This window comes from Pagrus major, chromosome 6 (genome assembly GCF_040436345.1).
Source record: "Pagrus major chromosome 6, Pma_NU_1.0".
Classification (NCBI taxonomy): domain Eukaryota; kingdom Metazoa; phylum Chordata; class Actinopteri; order Spariformes; family Sparidae; genus Pagrus; species Pagrus major.
Genome location: NC_133220.1, coordinates 35,177,263 through 35,196,504, shown reverse-complemented (window position 1 = coordinate 35,196,504; position 19,242 = coordinate 35,177,263). Strand labels below are relative to the sequence as shown.

At 38.9% G+C, this 19,242-nt stretch overlaps 1 protein-coding gene across 1 annotated transcript in view; it reads left to right on the top strand.

Annotated features, from left to right (window-relative positions):
• cadpsa (Ca2+-dependent activator protein for secretion a) overlaps positions 1–19,242 on the top strand; it is a 218,921-nt gene that overhangs the window by 158,700 nt on the left and 40,979 nt on the right. The window contains exons 18-23 of the mRNA XM_073468331.1: positions 47–55; positions 3,110–3,266; positions 9,907–10,048; positions 12,672–12,806; positions 17,446–17,601; positions 18,470–18,617. Of these exons, the coding sequence (XP_073324432.1) occupies positions 47–55; positions 3,110–3,266; positions 9,907–10,048; positions 12,672–12,806; positions 17,446–17,601; positions 18,470–18,617 (747 nt within the window). The remainder of the gene's footprint in view (positions 1–46; positions 56–3,109; positions 3,267–9,906; positions 10,049–12,671; positions 12,807–17,445; positions 17,602–18,469; positions 18,618–19,242) is intronic.

The window sequence follows — 19,242 nt, the reverse complement described above, 5'->3', positions numbered from 1 at the left end:
TTTTATTTCAATGATTTATTTGGTTTGCGGGGAAATGTTTGAACAGGGAAAAGAGGTATGTGATTGTCTTAGTGCCATATACCCCATCTCCTACCCTACCCTTACTTTAATTCCTGTGCATGCACTTAGTGATACGGCTATTGTTGTAGAGAATCATTAAAGTTTCCCTGCTCAACAATGACCCAGAACCCCTTTCAGCTTGTGGTCACTGCTAATCAAGTGCTTGTGGCAGTGCTTGTTAGCTTCTAAGCTAGCAACAGTTTTGCCGATGGTGATCAAGAACAAAGACAAGCACTTTAACAATGTGTTTTACTTGTTGAACTCATTAGCCTACACTCTGAGGAAACAAAGTGCAGAGTTGTGATTAATGCTGCTGAATGTGAAACTTTTTGTCTCAAAGAAAACAACTCTGTACTTTATTTTCTGGGAGTTTATCCCAAATCATCCCTCAAAATGCTAACCTGTTACCTGTGTTACCTGCCATGTATCATTTATTTTTAAGTCCAGTAAGTAAGCCTGGGGAAGGTGTTGTGTTGTTACCTTCCCTTTCCTTAAAGGAACCCATTCCTCTCCATTGGATCCTTCAGCACACACAATGGAGGAAATGCGAGGCATGCTTTGAATGTTCATAAATAACATCACTCACCCTGCATTTCAATGAAATGAATTACAGTGCTGCTTAGATTATTATCACCACATTGGTGAACTAGCCTAACCAGCGTTAGCCTCCAACAGTTGAAAATGATGATTGCAGCAGGTTTAGGTTTCACACTTTTAAAGACATTCCTATACCCAGATGGTGTATTCCCACCGATTGTGAAGTAAATTTTCGTCTTGCATTACTACTGGTGAGTTTGACTGTGGGATAATTTGTGTTTATTCATGTTACTCACACAAGTGTTTATTCGCCCCAAATAGCCAGCAGTTAGCAAGCAATGGCAAGCACTGAGGGTGTGTGTCTGGTGTTTGAATTCAGTTGAGTGTCTCAATGAACTCAGCACACACCAGAGACTCCAGAGACTTCTGTCTCTTCTTTTTCCCCCTCTCCTGTCATTGCGATGTTTCAATCATGAGGTACAAGTACATTTTCCCGCCAGCATTACAGAACATACACACCCGTCCATGGAGGTCACCTCTGCAGATCACTGCTGCAGTCAGGTTTGTAAACAGGTGTGAAGATAAATTCACGTTTTAATCCTAAAAGTTTTTAAAAGTAATCTCTGAGCTCTCCTCCCATTGGTAAATGGCTCAGAATCAGAGCAGAATCTGATGTGACTCCCTGTATTTATTCCTCCAGAAGGTCTGGCTGCACCATACTCCCTCCTCCAGAGCTGGCTGGCTCTGAGCAGGTGATCAGCAGCTCTGCTCTTCTCAATGAGCGTAAAATTCCCTTTTCTTTCTGTGGGAACACACCATAAAACTCTTCTGTCATGCCTCTATAAAAATTATTCCTCCTGATGTGCAGAAGCAGTAAAATTTAGGGAGTATCATAAGGGGCGTCTCCAACCAAAGTGACAAAGAAAAGGCCATAGCTGCCTCATTCACACCTTTTAAACGTTGCTCCAGTTGAGCATATGGCAGAAATGTTATTTGGGCTTTTGAGACTTGTGTTTGTCATCATCACAGCCCACTTCATCTTCGTCTTATTTAGTACTATCTGAGGCTTCACCACAGATAGATGCCACTTGTAACAGTAAAAGAAGCATTTAGAGTCTTTCATTCATATACAACCAAGACTTCATGCCCCAGAAACATAAAAAAGACACTTTTGATTTTTTTCCTCAAGTTGCTGAAATGCACCATCTCAACAAAATTGAGTGAACCCAATACTTTTTATTCTTTTGTTAAGAAGCATTAAAAGCAACATAATTATCACCACTAGAGCCATATCCACACACATTTTTCTCATGTTCACATCAGTATTTTGGTACGCAGCCTATGTGCAACAGCTTTGGTTTGGCAGGTTTTAACAAAGTTTTTTTTCACAGTTTTATAGCTGCACAGAGCACCAGATTCATGGGGTGTGAGAAGCAGCTATAATTTTTGGTTGCCATCTTTTCTGGGGGCAATACAGGGAGACGCAATTTATGAAACAAGTTCAAATTGTAAATCTTTGGGAATAAATTTGCACTGACAGGAGGCTACTGAGAGAAGAGTTCTTTCTAGACATGTTAATACTTACTAAAAAAATACTTAATTCTGATGCATTTTAAAAGAAAATATATTTCTGGCTTATTTCTGTGTCTTGCAAGTGTTCAAGTCTCAAATGTTATAGTGACGATTACATGAGTGGCACTGACTGAATTTACCTTCTTGCCAACTATCCAACACCAACTACCCAAAGAGCTCCCATGGCACATGGCAAATGCATGCCCCCCCTACCCGACACCCCCAAACCCCCCCACCCCACTACCACCACCACCACCACGTAAGCCCATGGGTACATTCACATTACAGTGTTGACAGCTTGATGTGAATGAGCAAACACCATGGATCCTCAGGGGTCTCTCTTAAGAGGCCTGGCAAGAGTGGGGGTGCATGGAGGAAAGCGAGTGTTTTTGATGTGCATGAGAGAAGCCTAGTCCCTAACAGTCACTCCACTGTGTCTATTTTATGGGGAGATATGAGCATAGCGGAGCTTGCCAGCTCCTTTCTTCTGATTGACTCACTCAAGGAGCTGTAGGTGAGTGTTTAAGTAGTTCCCTGCCATGCCTGTCAAGGAGCTGCTGCTGTTTCCTCTGTGGGCCAACAGAAAAGCGTGTCATTTTCTGTGTCCAAGCTCTGTTTTTCCTGCTGTGAGTTGTGAAGAATCCTTCCCTGGAGAGCACGCAGTGAAGTCATTGAAGCAACAACTTGATTTCATATGGAGAACTGTGAGAGAGATAGTCAAGAGCCTTTGGATTCAGTGAAGTTTCATTACATATTCAGCCTTTAAAGTAAATAAGATTCAGACTGTTTTATAGATTCTTAAAGACATGCCCATTGGGGAGCACTAACAGGTGCCCTCTTTGTCTTATTTGTCTCCTTTCTTTCCCTCTCAACCTCTTGATTTTTTTCCACTCCCTGTATTCTGTCTTGTGTCTCTGGCTCTCCTATACTCCATCTGAAGGCCTTTGCGTGGTGGTCAGACCTGATGGTGGAGCATGCTGAGACCTTCCTGTGTCTCTACTCAGCAGACATGGACGCAGCTCTTGAAGTTCAGCCACCCGACAGCTGGGACAGTTTCCCCCTCTTCCAGCTGCTCAACGACTTTCTTAGAATGGACTGTGAGTGAATAGCCATTTAAAAAACATATTCAGCAGTCAGCATGGGGACTAATGTAACTGAACATGCCTTCATCAGTGAAGAAATGACCAGAGGTGGATGTAGGCCTGATGAAGGGTAAAATGGAAATTCAGAACATAAAGTTTGACATAATCTCGTAGTGCACATCATAATAAAAAAGGTCAACACACGCATTTGACAAAATGGGCTATAGGTTTAGTTTACAAAATAAAACATCAAAGTTAAACATAATTATTTTCAACTCACTTTATTTGCAGATATTTGAATGTTTGGCTGTTTTACAGGTTTTAACACAAGTAACTGATTTACCAACTGTGCATACTGTACATTGTAGCTAGCTGCAAACATACTTATGGTGCTAATTGTGTGTGTGTGTGTGTGTGTGTGTGTGTGTGTATGCAGTTGTGTTGACTGATATTTACACCCACAATCAAAATTTTTTTAGCATTATATTCCCTGTGTTCAGCATGTTAGGAATATGTCTTCAGACTTTTTAATAATACAGCATGTCTCCTTTTGAGAGTAATTTAAACCCTGGTAAAAGCAAAACCAACATTATGGTTGTGTGTGCATACAGTTGTGTTTCTCTGTGTGTGCAGATTTTCTGCAGAATTATCAGTATACATCAGCGTTCTGTTTCCAGATAGTTTACCAAAGTATCAGCTAAGTTTCTGCTGGAGAAAACATCTTTTCCATCTCTTCAACTTTTAATATCAAAATACTGCCATGTGATAGGTTTCCCTTACTCATCCAATCCTGCTTTACCAATTCTGGAAAGTGGGATGTTATTTATTCATGACTTTCTTATGTCAGAATTAGTTTTGATTTTGTGCCATGATTGGTGAGAAACAATGTTTAGTTACAGTACTTACAGTACATAAAAGTTTCTCATTTTTGTATTAAGGAAATGTTTATAGCACCTTCAGTGTTTATAATATTTTTAACCGATAAAAAACTATTTTTATAATCAACTGTAAAACTCTTGATTATTTGATGGTAACAACGAATGTTTAGAGCTGCAGTCGTCTGTGCGCTCCAATCTCCCTGAAACATCTCCCAGATGTCCCAAATTATTCCTGTCAATGTGAGACGTCTACTTTTGGCCTGGAGCGGTTTACATACTAAACTGTGCGTGTGTGTGTGTCTGACTGAAGATAATAGTCAGGTCTTGATGCTGGTTGCTGCAGGCCAGCCATCTCTCTAATGAACTGCGTGTAGTTGCCTGCAGAAACACTGAAGAGCTGTCCGTGGTCCTATAAAGGCAACACTTCACTGTTCACAATGCAAGCTCAATCTGCAGGGCGCTAATTGTCCCCGGGGAATGCTTCCCCTTTTCAGTTTGTCAGTCGGGAGTCAAGGAGAAGGCAGAGCATGGTCCACTCATTCAGCTGCAGATGACTGCAAATAGCTTGTTATGCTCACATGTGGCATTAAATTGGCCACCTTCTCATTTGCTCTATACATCATATATACAGTATATGCAATTGTGGGAAAATGGTAATTGAAGTGCATATCGATGGTAGTAGCTACACAAGTCAGCGATTAACAGTTGGAAGGAAATTGTATATTGCTGGCAATAATACAGTGACTATTAAAAAAAGACGTGTGTGTACATTTCCTTGGTTGCTACAAATTTAGTTTATTCATTCAGCTGGAATCTGTAGCGAAAGATATGGACAAAGAACCCTTTTTATCAGAGAAAAATGTTCAAATAATATTAAGGCTGGTGTTCTATTTTTTCTTACCATCATCAAATCTCATGAAAAGACAGAAACCAACTATGTCTTATTCCATCTCATACTTTCTGATTTTTCAGCTGCCTATTGAGCCCATTTGTTCCTACTGAATGTGCGTTTTATTAAACAGGATGAATAATTTAAATATTTGTTGGGGATTATTTTTTAGCAGGCGATTCATCCACTTTTGGTGCTCTAGTGAGTGTTTGTGGCAGCAGGACGGTGTGTGTGGGACTCGGTCAAAATAAACTACAGTATGTGTGTTCATGGTAATGAAGGAAGATGTCACCCACTGAAACAGTGTGACTCACTGATGTTTTGTCTGGTTTTTGGACAGCAATGGAGCTCTATGGCATTATCCTTTAATGTGCTCCTGTGTTCTCTGTGGTTTCTGTTTCATAACACAGGAGCACAGCTACATCCATCATAACTGAATGTACGATACAATACAATACAAAATACTTTATTAATCCCCCAGGTGGGAAACTGAGTGTTACCATATATATGAGACAACAACAAGTAGGAAAATAAAAAAAAGACATACACATCTCAAGGCAGTAGAAAATAAGGGGAGAGCACAGCACCATAAATAATAAATAGTGTAAACATCAAAATGACTGCACCCGAACATGTTCAACATATTCCTGGCTGGCATCATTCCACAGTACTTAGATTGTTCACAGTCATCAACAACATCGTCATCACATCAGTTAACAGTGACAATGTTTATTAAACTTCACTGCAGCCGGTACAAAAGACTTTCTGAATCTCTCATCAGAGCATCTCAGCATAGCAAGCCTGTCACTAAAAGAGCTCTCCAGCTCACTTAAAACACTGTACATTGGATGACCCTCATTTTGCATGATGCTCTTGAGCTTCCTACCCATTCTCTGTTCCAGGACCACATCAAGTGAGTCAGGGGTCACGCCAATAATAGATCCTGCCTTCATGATCAGTTTATAGATCATATTCCTCTTAAGCCACACCCACAGCAAACAACAGCATAAAACAAAACACTAGCTAAAATACTCTGATAAAACACATGCAAGAGTGACCTGCAAAGGACCTGAGCTGCCTGGACTGGGCACTTTGAAATACAGAACTACTGTGTAGCCTATTATCTACAAGGCCTCCTCAGCTGGGAGTGGACCTCATCAGAGAGGACCGTTATTGCGGGACTGAGGTTACCATGAGACCCGGATAGATTTAAGCTTAGCAGAGAAATTGTGTTCATCAAACCTGGCAAAGAAGTGGGTAGCCTCATCAGCACTGAAAGCCCCTTCCTGTAACCTGGCTATAGTGGGCCCATAGCCTGTAATTGAATTCATGCCTTTCAATAAACCTTTGTTACTTTGCTATAGTTTTCCCTCAACTGTATGTTTATGATTCTGATAACATGTTTACGTTCCTTCTGTGCTGATTTAATTGCATCTTTGTCACCAGTTTTAAAAGCAGATTTCTTGTTATCAATGGCAATCTTTATGTCACTGGTCACCCAAGGCTTATTATTTGGAAAACGTTTAATTGTTTACACACCATACATGCAAAGATTTAGTGGTGGTGGCCTTTCTGTGGAGCAGCGGGACATATTCAGGTCTGAGCAGCCCAGAGGGAGTAGGGCAGTGGATGAGTAACTATCCTTTACATTAGCATAGACAAGATCCATAGTTCTGCCTTTTCTTGTGGGGAAGGTAAGAAATTGCCTGAATGAGGGCAGGGGGGAGTTGGGTGTGCAGTGGTTGAAGTCCCTGTTAATAATGGTCAGTGCTTCAGGCGACCTGCTGTGTAAGTCATGAAAGACTTCAGGTCTACAACTTACCTTACCACCAGCAGTTTTTGGTCTCATTTAGACAGGTAGATCTAGGGAGATCTGTTCCACCACAGCTGGCCGAAGTTGATGGAGCTCCTCTGAGCTGAGGTGCATCCTGCCACAGGGGTAGTCCCTTCCTGAAAGCTTGCACACATGGCCAAAGAAAACAGCCATAACAGAAACCTGATTGCTATTTCTTTTATCCAGAACATTTTACAGTAGTTTAGCTGTGCAGTCCACTTAAGAAATGACAAAACACACAGTAAAAAACAGTCAAACAAAAAAACAAAGGAGCAGGTGACTCGTCGCCGACATGGGCTGGCGACCAGAAATTTGACTGTATACATTAAATACACTTTATTTTAGTGTTTGTCTAAATCCTAAAAATCCAGTTTTCCTAAAACAATCTGAAACTAGAATGGCACTTTATGTACTCCGATATAGTGAATTTGTAGGTCTGTTCTATACATGCAACATCTATTGCATGTCTGTCCGTCATCAGAGAGGCAGCCCTCCTCTGATGTCAAGAAACGTCAGGAGGAGCCCTGACGTTTCTTCTATTTTTATCCACCTGCTATAAAAGTTCTTCCTTCCTCAATTTGAGGTTCTAAGGACAGAGTATGTCGTTCACTGTACAGCCCAATGACGCAATATGATGATTGATGATCTTATGATGATTTTGGGCTTTATCAATAAAGTTGACTTGATTAGAACACAACTCCACCAAGACCCAACATTTCTCTTTTGTACTCACTCAGGGTTACCAGCCACCTAATTACACCTGATTATTTTATATTGTTATTGTTATTGTTATTATTATTATTATTATTATTATTATTATTATTATTATTATTATTATAAATGTCAAAAAGAAAACCCTATCTTATAATATTAAAGAAAAGAAAAACAAATCCTGGATCCCTCCCTCTACCTGGATCCACACCAAAATCTCTATTCTGGGCTGAGACCGATCCTCCATTCAAGTTTCATGGAAATCTGTTCAGTAGTTTATGTGTAATCCTGCTTAGTTAGTTGCAAACATGATCTCCTTGTCGGAGGTAATAATCCCACAATTTTAGAAGATTTTTAAAGTTTTCAAGAAGATAAAACTCACTCTCTTATTAAGAGCTACATAAAATAAAAATGTTAAACAAGATAGAAAATTAAAATGATTGATTCACCACCAATTAAATGTAAATTGATCAAATTAAAAGGTTTTTTTGCAGCATACCACAAAACCAAAGCAGCAAAGGTCAAGCTATTCTGACTTTTAGTCTTGTTAGTATGGATGCACCTTCAAAACCACTGGATCTTACACTTCCCATAATGCACCAATGGCATCTTTTTGGTAAACCCTTAATTCTTGGTGAACCCCCATGTCTTTTAAACTCCATTTCACCAGTTTGTAATGCATTCTTTCTTTCAGAAGACATTATATAACTGTATTCACAGCCTGACTTATTCTCCCTATGACTAGAAATGTGACCTTATGTGTAAAAGCAGTTGAGCCCCTTTAATCACTGTGTAAATACAAACATTAGAGCTCATCGGGCCAGTGTGTCATCCTTCCTGTTCATAATGCCCACAGTGTTATTATAAAAGACAGTAACGAAATCACGCGTAACAAACCATCTACAGTAGTAGCATGAGGCCCAGCAGAGCCCCCACTGCTCACACAGTGTAACAAGCACAACCACTTTAGTAAAGCACATCATCATGGGGACATCTTTTCCACAGAAGGTCATCTGCTCTGTTGCCCCACAGCGGTGCACTTATGTAGCAGGAAATAGCCTTAGCACTAGACAGGCGCCAAAGTTGGGCTGCCATTCGAGGAGTTAATGAGGTCTAAAGCAGTGGTAGCTGGACCCCGGCGAGCCCTGCGAACACACTCCTGGACACAACACATCCAAGTGGACAGCAGCCGCTCAAGTGGCTAATTGGGAGAGTGGCAATCAGGGAACACAACAAACATAGCACCTACTGTGTATCATCGACCTTGACTCCAATGCCAACACACACAAACACAAACACACACATGCTCAGAGGGGGAGAGAAAAACAAAGAGAGAGAGAGGGAGAGGAAAAGCAGACACACTGCATGGAGCCGTGAGGCATCACATTAGCACACACTGGCCTCCATTTTATCTCCTGTGGTCTTTGTCAGTGTTGCCTTTTTACCAGTTGGGAGCCGGGGGAGACTGGGGGAAATGTGTTTGACGGGTTGGATTTAGAAATACCCCGAGACTCCGACCTTTTGTTTAGAAAGATTGAAAACTGGATATGCTGTGTCATACCTGCTAATGAAGAGCCAGTGTTAGCGTCAAACGCCAACCTCCCATCATTGTTCATTATCACCATCTAGGACAGGGCTTTTCTATTGTTTGTCTCACTGCTCATCAGATTTATTTTGCAACCCAGCACGCATGAACACGTAAAAGCGCAAAAAGGCCCTTGGGGTCACAGTTACACGTGTAAAGCATTACACTGTGTGCTGACATCTGTGGAGATTAAAGGAGCTCTCTGGAATTTGTGTGTTGTGTTAGAAGCCATTCGTTAGTTTGTGTTAGTGGACTCCATTTCTAAACTAGCCTTAGCTACTGTACTGATGCTTTCTGTTAGCTAAGCAGAGAGAGGCACTGAGATGAGGCACTCAAGAAAGTTTATAAAGTCACATCCTTTGGACTTTCACAGATAATCCAACCTGACAGACAGTCCTTCACAAAGAATCCCATAGTCCAGCAGAATTAAACAACTTAAACAAATTGTCCACAGGCTTGTACAGGCGACGGGGAGGCTTCATTTTTCATGTTTGCAGTTAATCCAGTGATATGCTGCCCCATATTCTATAAGTATGAATTCAACAAGTGGCCACTTCTTAAACACTGCACCTTAATACTTTAAAACAAATCAGCTTTGCAGTGTTTTTATAAGGAAATGCATTGAACACATTTGTTAGAGCTCAAGGATGCAGACACGTGTTGAAGTGAGTAACACTGAGTGTAAACACACAACTTAGCATTTCCCGCTGAGTTGTTCTATGGTGTCAATTCCATGTCTTATTTCTTCCCTCCCTCAGTTAACCTGTGCAATGGGAAATTCCACAAACACCTGCAGGACCTGTATGCCCCCCTGGTGGTGCGATATGTGGACCTGATGGAGTCCTCCATTGCTCAGTCCATTCACAGAGGCTTTGAAAGGGAATCCTGGGAACCTGTAAAGTAAGGATGCCTTCATTTACTCAACCTTTACAGATCTTCACCTGCATTAGGGGGAGGATTTTTAGGATTAGACCATTGTCACTTTGCAGATCTGTGCACAAATTGATCTTTTATTTTGACTCTCCATTGGTCACTTAATTAAGTACAGCTGCACTGAACTGGATGTGACCCTTATTTGCCACCAAGTTTGGAGCCAGAACAGTGACAGTGAATTTTGGCATTGAAAATAATATTTGTCATCGAAAACAATACCTGAACTGGCACCTAAACAAATATTGCCAATGTTAGCTAACATCAGGGTCATTGTGAAAACAACAATGGCAGAAAGAAACAGACTTAACATTCTTGCTGTAAGAAATGTACTGACAATTTAAACTTTGCTATAAAACCTTTATGAATCCTATCTTCAGGAGATCAAAACAATGCCAGGAATCTGCACCACAATCACACTGACCGCATTACTCTAACATGGCCGCACACCGATGGCTTTTCATTAGTTCATCTGACAGCCCCTAGCGCCAACAGTTTTTTCACATAAAACTTGGCCCTGACATTAGCTATATTAACTTACGTTAGCTGTGAAAGCTGACATTAGCTAATGTTGGGAGTTTCAGGTGAACTCCTGGTAGCTGTTGCTTTATGCTAGGGTCGGACCGGACCAGACCTTAAGACCACATGAGTGATGTTTCCTCATTAGTATGCAAATATGCAGATAACAATTTCTTGCCCCTCTTCAGACACCTACGCTCCATGCCAAAACAGTGACAGAAAGTTGACACTGAAAAAATACTGACATTGTAAAAATCCTGTCCCTGAAAAAAGACACATGAAGAAAAAAAAAATCTGATGATTGTCAATGAAAAACACATCAAAAACCAAAATAATACCAAAATATCAATAAAACAACTTTTGATGTCTGCATTTTATTTTTCAATGTTACTTTTTTCAGGACCAAATATTTGTTTCAGTGAGTATACAACTTTTTAAAATACAAATGTTTCCTTCGGTTCAAGTTTTGTTTTCAGCGACAAATTTTATTTCCTGTACTAAAGCTGCTTGAATTCTCTTTTATTTGTACTAAGATAAAAACAGTGGTGGGCATGTTATTCTGTATATACATGGCCTCATATCACCTCTAATTTCAACATCTGATTGAGTTAGCATTTTTTGTCATATTGAGGAATATAGTTATTCTGAATGGAATGTGTTGTTAACATGTTCTCATTTGTAAAACAAGTATCTCAATATCATAATTATAATTTTAAAAGTCAATAATCATTTAAAATCTGTTTTTTTTTTCTGTAGAAAAGACTAGGGCTGTGTCCAAAATCACTCACTACCCACGATATAGTGGACTATATAGTGAGTTCGCCACTTTGTAGTGCTGATGGGATGTATAGTGAAAATGATTATACTCTATACAATTGTCTCAATGTATCCCATAATGCATCATGAAAAGTAGTGTACAACTGATGGTCAATACCAAGTATTATACCATATGCATCGCGCTAGAGGGAAAGTATTTTTTCTTCTGACTGATGAGCTCACTAAGTCCTCTATGTAGAGCTCCCTATGCAGTGAGTAGGGAGTAGTGAAGTCGTGGGAGTGGGAGTGGGTGATTTCGGACACAGCCTAAGAATTGTTTCCAATATATAAACATATCAAGGAAAATCGCAATGTATCTTGTGCGCATGATGATCTGGCATTTAGGTAACACTATATGATAACCATCATTTGTAAATGGTAAATGTATAGTTAATTCAACTTCAGTTAAAAGTTATTTCACTGTAACAAAGAATTTAATGTTTTATAAACCATTTATTAAGCACTTGTTTAATCTAAAGTTACAACAGATGTTTATAATACTTTGTAAATGGTTAATATATACCATGTTCATCAATAAACATTATTAAGATGAACATTATAAAGTTACAACTGATATTTATAAATATTTATAAAGCATTTTATTTTTTGTTAACAGTCACAAAGCTAATGATTTAAGTTTAATTAACCATTAATTTAACATTTATTAATTGTGGTTATTATAAAGTGTTACTGCCATAGATTATATGAGATAACACATTAAAGATAATACAAACAGAGTAACAAAAAACATGAGAAAAAATTCCCCTCAGCTCAATGCTGAATTCAGAATCTCAACAGAGTTAAAGTTGAGTTGTAATTTGGACTCTGGGTTTTTAACATGTGGTGAAATTGAAAACTATCAGTAAAGTGCGACTGAACCCCAAATAATGGTTTTGCTGCTGGAAACACCACAACTTTGCACAATTCTTCCGCTCTTCCATCTGTTGTTGACCTGAGGGATGATTAAATGTGTTCACCATCACCTCACTCAAAGGTCAAGTAATTTCACATGTTCTGCCAGTACTTTTCCAGTGAACTACATACAACATGTCAATATCCAGAATAAGTCAATAATATGCAGTTGAAACTTTTTCATTGGGTTTCAAAATGGCAGTGAGCTGAGATAACGTTTTCTGAGTGTATCTTTAAATGATATGTGACTTTGAGTAATCTTCAGTTTGTTGCTTTTACAGCTCATTTGCTTCAGCTTTCATCTTTTGTCTTTTCTCTGTCTTCTGTTTTGTAATTCTCTCTACAGGAGTATAACGAGCACTCTGCCCAATGTTAACCTCCAAATGCCTAAAGTACCAAATCTAACAGTGTCAAGTGTTAACCTCCCACAAATGCCCAGCTTTTCTCCACCCAACTGGATGACATCTAATGATGACACAGAGTGTGTATCTGCCTTGTGCAGCCTGAGACATGCACACATGTCCTTGGCATGAACGTGACATCTAATTGGCATGACCCCAAAGCAGCAGGGTTATCTGTAACATTTCTAAAACTGATTTATTTTCTTTTTTAAAACATTTATTTTCTCTTATATGTATTAGACAATGGGGGAACATGTCCATTGTGTGTCAGAGGACCTGAAATTGATAATAGAAATTGACAATGTACACAAGATTTTTATAATGTGTCATATGCATATTTGCGGCTATTTAGTTAAATCATCAGGAAGTGTGCACAAATCTATAATGTTCTCCTTTGATAATTGGTGTCATTATCAGGGTTCGAGTTACGTGGAAACCAATGGGAGCTGAGCTCCCATGAAAGCAGTAAAATCATAAATCTGTGGGGTCACTAATACATTATCAACAACCATTATTTTAATCTCAAATAATGAATTTCTTAATGTTATGAGTGTTTTTACATTAGTGATATAAATACGTTAAATGAAACATGATTCCCAGTGTAACTATGCACCATATTCTCTCTGAATGACAATGACCATGTAAGTCTCTCTCTGAGGTGTGCCTGTCATACCTTTTCCAACTGAAATTAAATAACAGTGGCTGTGATCTATTTGGTACAGTTGTTGCAGAAGTGGGCTGCTTTGTGGGTGTAATAGACTTGGACCATGTAATGAAGTGAAGTCACTAGTAACTGCAATATCCCAGACTCCCTTACAAATTGCGTGATTTTTAGAGTTGTCGCATGAGGAGAAACTTAACAAACTTTGTGAAACGAGTTTTGCAAATTCTAAATCACTGGTACCTTATTGGAAATTTGGCCAAACAAACAGTAACTAATATAGGCTACTTCTTTGGAGGAAGAAGAAAGTGGAGAAATTCACCAGACCCCTTCAAAAAAATGTTCAATTTTGATGTTGCGTTAGGAGAAACTGTACAACTTTGTGAAACACTGCTATCTTAACTATTTGGACCTACCTGTTCATTCAGCAAATGTTATAAACAGAGATATTTCCTCTTCCTTTGTGTAGTAAACTTACCTGTTTCTTCCAGTCATGTCGGTGTATATGTTTGCTTACAGAACGGGGAAGTGAGATCAGATCTCAAGTGGTCACATGACAAATGCTGAGATGCGTTTAAGGTCATGTATGAATTGACAGGCTTAAAGCTGTCCACTTACGATTGGATCACTCAGGACGAGTGGTAAAACCAAATGTGAACAGTCTCTCTCTCTCGCAGAACGCACCTGTTCTGCTATCAGCCTATGTATCCATCTGTGCCCTAAACATCAGTTAGAGTTAGGGTTCAGATATTTTAGAGACCCCCACAAAGCTCAGATTATAACTTGAACCCTGGTTATTTTGATTTATACCCATGATTAGGGTAAAGAAACTGTTGCAGCTGTTTTCAGATAAAAGATTAATTTCTATTAATATAAATCGCATCTAAATAAATACAACTTTTTTGTTTAGTGGTAAAAGCAGTCAACATTATTTGTAAGAACAATGTGTAATAGCTTCTGATTTCATTAAGAGTTTTCTATTAATATGTATGCAATCTTGTGGGTGCTATCATTAAAAGCACTCTGAATATCTCAAAAAACACTTAACACATCATCTATAGCACCTTGAGAACTTAAGTGAAACGTCTGCACCATCAACGGGGAACAAAGGTGTAAACACTTCTTCATATGCTGCAGTATCCTGCAGAGTGTGACGCTGTCACCACAGCACATCCATCCCTGTTCCCTCATCAGGAATCTTGTGGATACACATTCAAAAATACCAGCCCTGAAGTTTTCATTGTAAAAAATGATGAGAGCTGCTTTTCAACCCTCACTTTATATTTAGTAACTAATTCACTTTGCATAGAAAAGAAGCCAACAGTGTTGGTAGACTTGTTTCATTTTCGCTTTCCAAGATCAGGAGAGCTGTTAGAAAAGCCCAAACTGACTATCCAAAAGAAGCTGTGGAGGCAGGTTTAGGAGTACATGCATTAGTACCAAACAAACTACAGCACATACAGTAGATGTGGTAGTCTGTTGCCAGTATTGGGTTTTATACTGGCCCAAAGCCACGTTCATGCCAACATCACGGCATGGTGTCTGTGGATGGATGGAAAGGCAGTGACTTGGGAATTTAATCCCAACATTATCACTCCCACATACTGTATGTATTTTTATATTGACTGGAAAGATGCAGAAGCATAACACAGAGACAGACAGTACAAACCAAAGAGCAACTTAATGAAAAAATCTAACTGAGGATATTTGTTCTGCACGCTGCTGTTGTGAATAAAATTGTTCTTTAAAGAAATGAACAACTAGCAGGAATGTGATTTTACTATTTTATCATTTCTAGACACGTTTCTGTTTTTGTCATTTTCTCTCCATTTTTATACAGTATTCAATTCCAAATGAATACCCTGCGTGTTAGCACGTGTTATTTATACCATGCATAAATTGTGAAATTTGCCTATTAGCATTAAATGCAAAGTAAGCTACATATGAAGCTGTCATCAGTTTAAATAATGGCTAGTTTAAATTTTCAATCGGATCATGGTACATTTTTTAATTCTTTAATTACTTCTATAACTTATTATAAAGTAAAAAATTCTGACTATTTTACTTGATTTTCTACTTCAAATGTCGGGAATGACTGTGACGTTGCTCTTACAAGAACAGTCACTTCTGCAGAGACAGCTGCCGGTTGATTTGCATCAGGGAGATATGTTAGGTCAGCAAACTACTCTATTTTTGTGGTCCTTTTCAACCGTAACTGTAACATTCAAAAGTATATAGTTAAACATGGTGGCCCGACCTATCTGATGTTTTATCGGTGCTTATTTCTTACTTTGCAAACTTCCTTGAAATCTACACAACAGCTACATCTCAAACTAACTGCTAGTTTTGGGTAGACTCAAGCTGTGGCCCAGCAGGTGACTTAAGTCTCCAACCTAACGTTAGTGAAAGTGTTGTTATTAATGAGATACAAAGCATCCAACATGCATTTAAGATAAATGAGATGTATACACGTTAAGATAACTTTATGAAAAAAGCCAATAACGTTTATGTAAGCTAGTGCTTGATACAGAAGTTATGGTAAATAAAAACAAAGATTTTGATTGGTTCTATAGTTCCTGTACTCAGCAAGCCCCTAAAACAGGGTACGCTTTACAATGCTATGCTTAAACTGCAGCTAACTTAATTTCAACAGTCCCTAATGTAAGTGCATATGATTATTCATGCAAACATCAAAAACAAATGAAAATAAATGTGGTTCTCACTAGGCAGTTGTCTCACCATTTTTGATAATATTTCATTAATTTAAAACTCTCAACAAACACCTGTGTATTACTGTTCTGATAAACTCTTTTCCCACAAATGAATCCACACCTGTCAGCCAATAGAAATCGAGTATCCTCAGTGGCCATGAATATAACACAGAATGTGACACAGGCCGAAAGATCTGAATTAACGTATTCTCTGCATTACTTTGGCAGCATGTTTCAGCAGCCACCAGAACTAAGTATTTACTCACTCTAAATACTGGTGAAAATACAGACATGGCCTTAGTAATAACTATTCCTCGTTATGAACTTGCATCTTTTCATATGTTCTCCCATTCTAAAGCCTCTCCCCCTTTTTCCTGATGTTGTAGCTCCCTGGCCCTGGCTTCTCTCTACTTTCTTGGGGTTGATGGTTAAGGAGGGGCCCCTTGTGTCTGAATTAGTCGCTGCACTGTGCTTCAGTGTGCTGGGACTGGGTTAGGTTTAGAGCTGTTGAGGGAAGTAAAGGACCTGTCGTGTTGTCAGTACTAATCGTGGTCCTGTTCCTCCACTTCACCCAAAAATGTTAACCCCTTTCCCAGTTGATATTAACCAACTGATGATTCCTACACATTCTAGAAATCATGTTGTTTTCATGCAGCAAAAGTAAAACTGTCCTGGAAATGAATTAATTGGGTTTTTATGTACACATTAGAACATTTTGTAATACACTACAGAGCCCTTGACTAACTTGGATCTGAAAAATATCCTAAAAAAGGATTTCTTGCTAGAGATTTGGCATGTGTCTTTCCTTGTTTCTATTTATATTAACTGTGAATTAAATGCACATTGCAAAATTAATGCAATCTTTATTTTTTTCTAAACACAGTTCATGTTCCATGCTAATACTGTTTTCAGTAACCATCACCATACCCATACTGCAACCACACATCACACAGTCTAACTCACTAATATTTCTTGGTATGTAAATGACAGGATGCAATATGCATACATTTTCACCTTTACTCATAGTGTAGTTTGTAAAACAGTGTTAGCATGGTTCCTGCACAGACTATGTTGAAGTGCATACAGTCCACACATTGAACATTTGTGTTACCAGTGAGGTATCACTCTGACACAAATAATAGAAAGTGTAATTCCTTATCAGATAACCATTTCAGTGCTGTAAGTTAAACTACAATCTTCCCAATCATTAAACAGGAACTCTTAATCAACCTGATTTTCTGCATGAATTCAAAGTACTGATTCAAGCTTTTCATGTACAACCAACATGATTGTTTTTTTCAAAGCTCTTGTTTTTAAAATGATAACTTCTGACCTGTGGCCCTGTAGTAATGGCTCAGGGACATCTGAGGATCTCTTCTGGAAGCTGGATGCTCTGCAGACCTTCATCAGAGATCTTCACTGGCCAGAGGAAGAGTTTGGCAAACACCTGGAGACCCGATTGAAGCTGATGTCCAGTGACATGATCGAATCCTGTGTGAAACGGTAACATACTGTTTATATATGTAAGGGTCTGATTGCAAGCAAATAGCATTCATTCAGCAGTCAAACATCAGGTTTTGAAACATTGAGCCTGAAATAAATACCGGGGCAACATTTGGAGAGTTTATCTAGAAAATTAGAAGACACTGACCTGTATGGACTTTTGTTATCAGGTTCCTGCAAGAAAATAAATACTATGCAGGGAGACCAGTTCAAGTAACAGATTCTGAAATTGAATGCTCAACAGATGCCAAATCACTGCACAGTATTAAAATACTCTGAGCCATGATTTTACAACTGTAGAAAATTTGTATGGCAGTGGTATTTTATTATTTGTTGCAGCAATTGCAGGATAAATGTCCACTTGCATGTTTTTGGTCGGCCAACACACCGTCTTGCTGGATGATGTTGCATTGCAGCAAAAGTTGAGCAAGGTTCAACTGTTTTTCCAGATGACTATGTTTTCTGGTTTGTTTTGTTGTTTGTGGTAGTGCCCTGTTTCTGCTGCTGTCTGGCCTCACTCAAATAAAGAAGGTGGCTTCTTTTTTTCACTTAGGGCCTTTGATTTTTTGTAAGTTTACCTTTTATTTTTTTGATGCAAATATTTAAAACTAAAGTAAAAGTACTATTTGACTTGAATTAACCATACACGCTTTTCAATATTTCTCCACCTAAGTTTGGCTCCTGGCAGTCTGTAGAAGGTTTTGAAACAGCATTTGAGCTTCATGTGTGGAAATAGGATTTAGAGAACGTATAGATGAACAAAAAAATTCTATTCAGGGGGTTGGGAGGGTTGAGGGACTAGTACCCATGACATCAGTATTTCTGAAATCCTGGCTTCAATGGTATACATTCCTTCTCTTCTCTAAAGGACGCGGGCAGCGTTTGAGGCCAAGCTTCAGAAGAGCAGTCGGGCCACAGACTTCCGTGTGCCACAGTCCATCTGCACCATGTTCAATGTCATGGTGGATGCCAAGGCCCAGTCAGCCAAGCTGTGTGCCATGGACCTGGGGCAGGAGGTAGGAGACAATAAATAACAGAATAAAGAGTCACTGACATTGAAAAGATTCTGAGCCCTGTTTTGGGGAAATCATTTAATCTTATTTAAAAGATTGAATCTGCCATTGACTCCTCACCTGTTCAGAGGTCATATATCATACTTCTGTTGTGAATGGCCTTGGCAGATAAAAGTGGGACAGTGTTTTTTGTTTTCTTGTTTGTTTTTTTCACTTTGTTACTTGAATACTTTCTTTCTTTCTTTGTCTCTTACTTCTTTTGCTATATTTAAAATTATCCATGTCCCATGTCACCTCTACCTTCTCCTTTTCTGCTGCTTTTATTTCCTCTCTGTCTTGTGAAAGTTTGTGAGAGACTGGGTAAGTGTGGCTATGAATTCAATTGAAATCTCACCCTCTGATTCCCAAATGTATAATTAGTCATCAGTTTTCCCTGTCTGTCTTCCTCCAGTTGAATTGTTTGGATTTCATTAGCATATGTGTAGATAGCATTGAATATACATGGGGTAGAAGTGAGAGATCTCATATTTCACAGTATCTCAAGACTGATACCAATTACTGACGATGAATTAATTATTGCTAAGTCCTTCGCTGTTCTGTTGGTGCTACAAGGCTAAACAAAAGGATT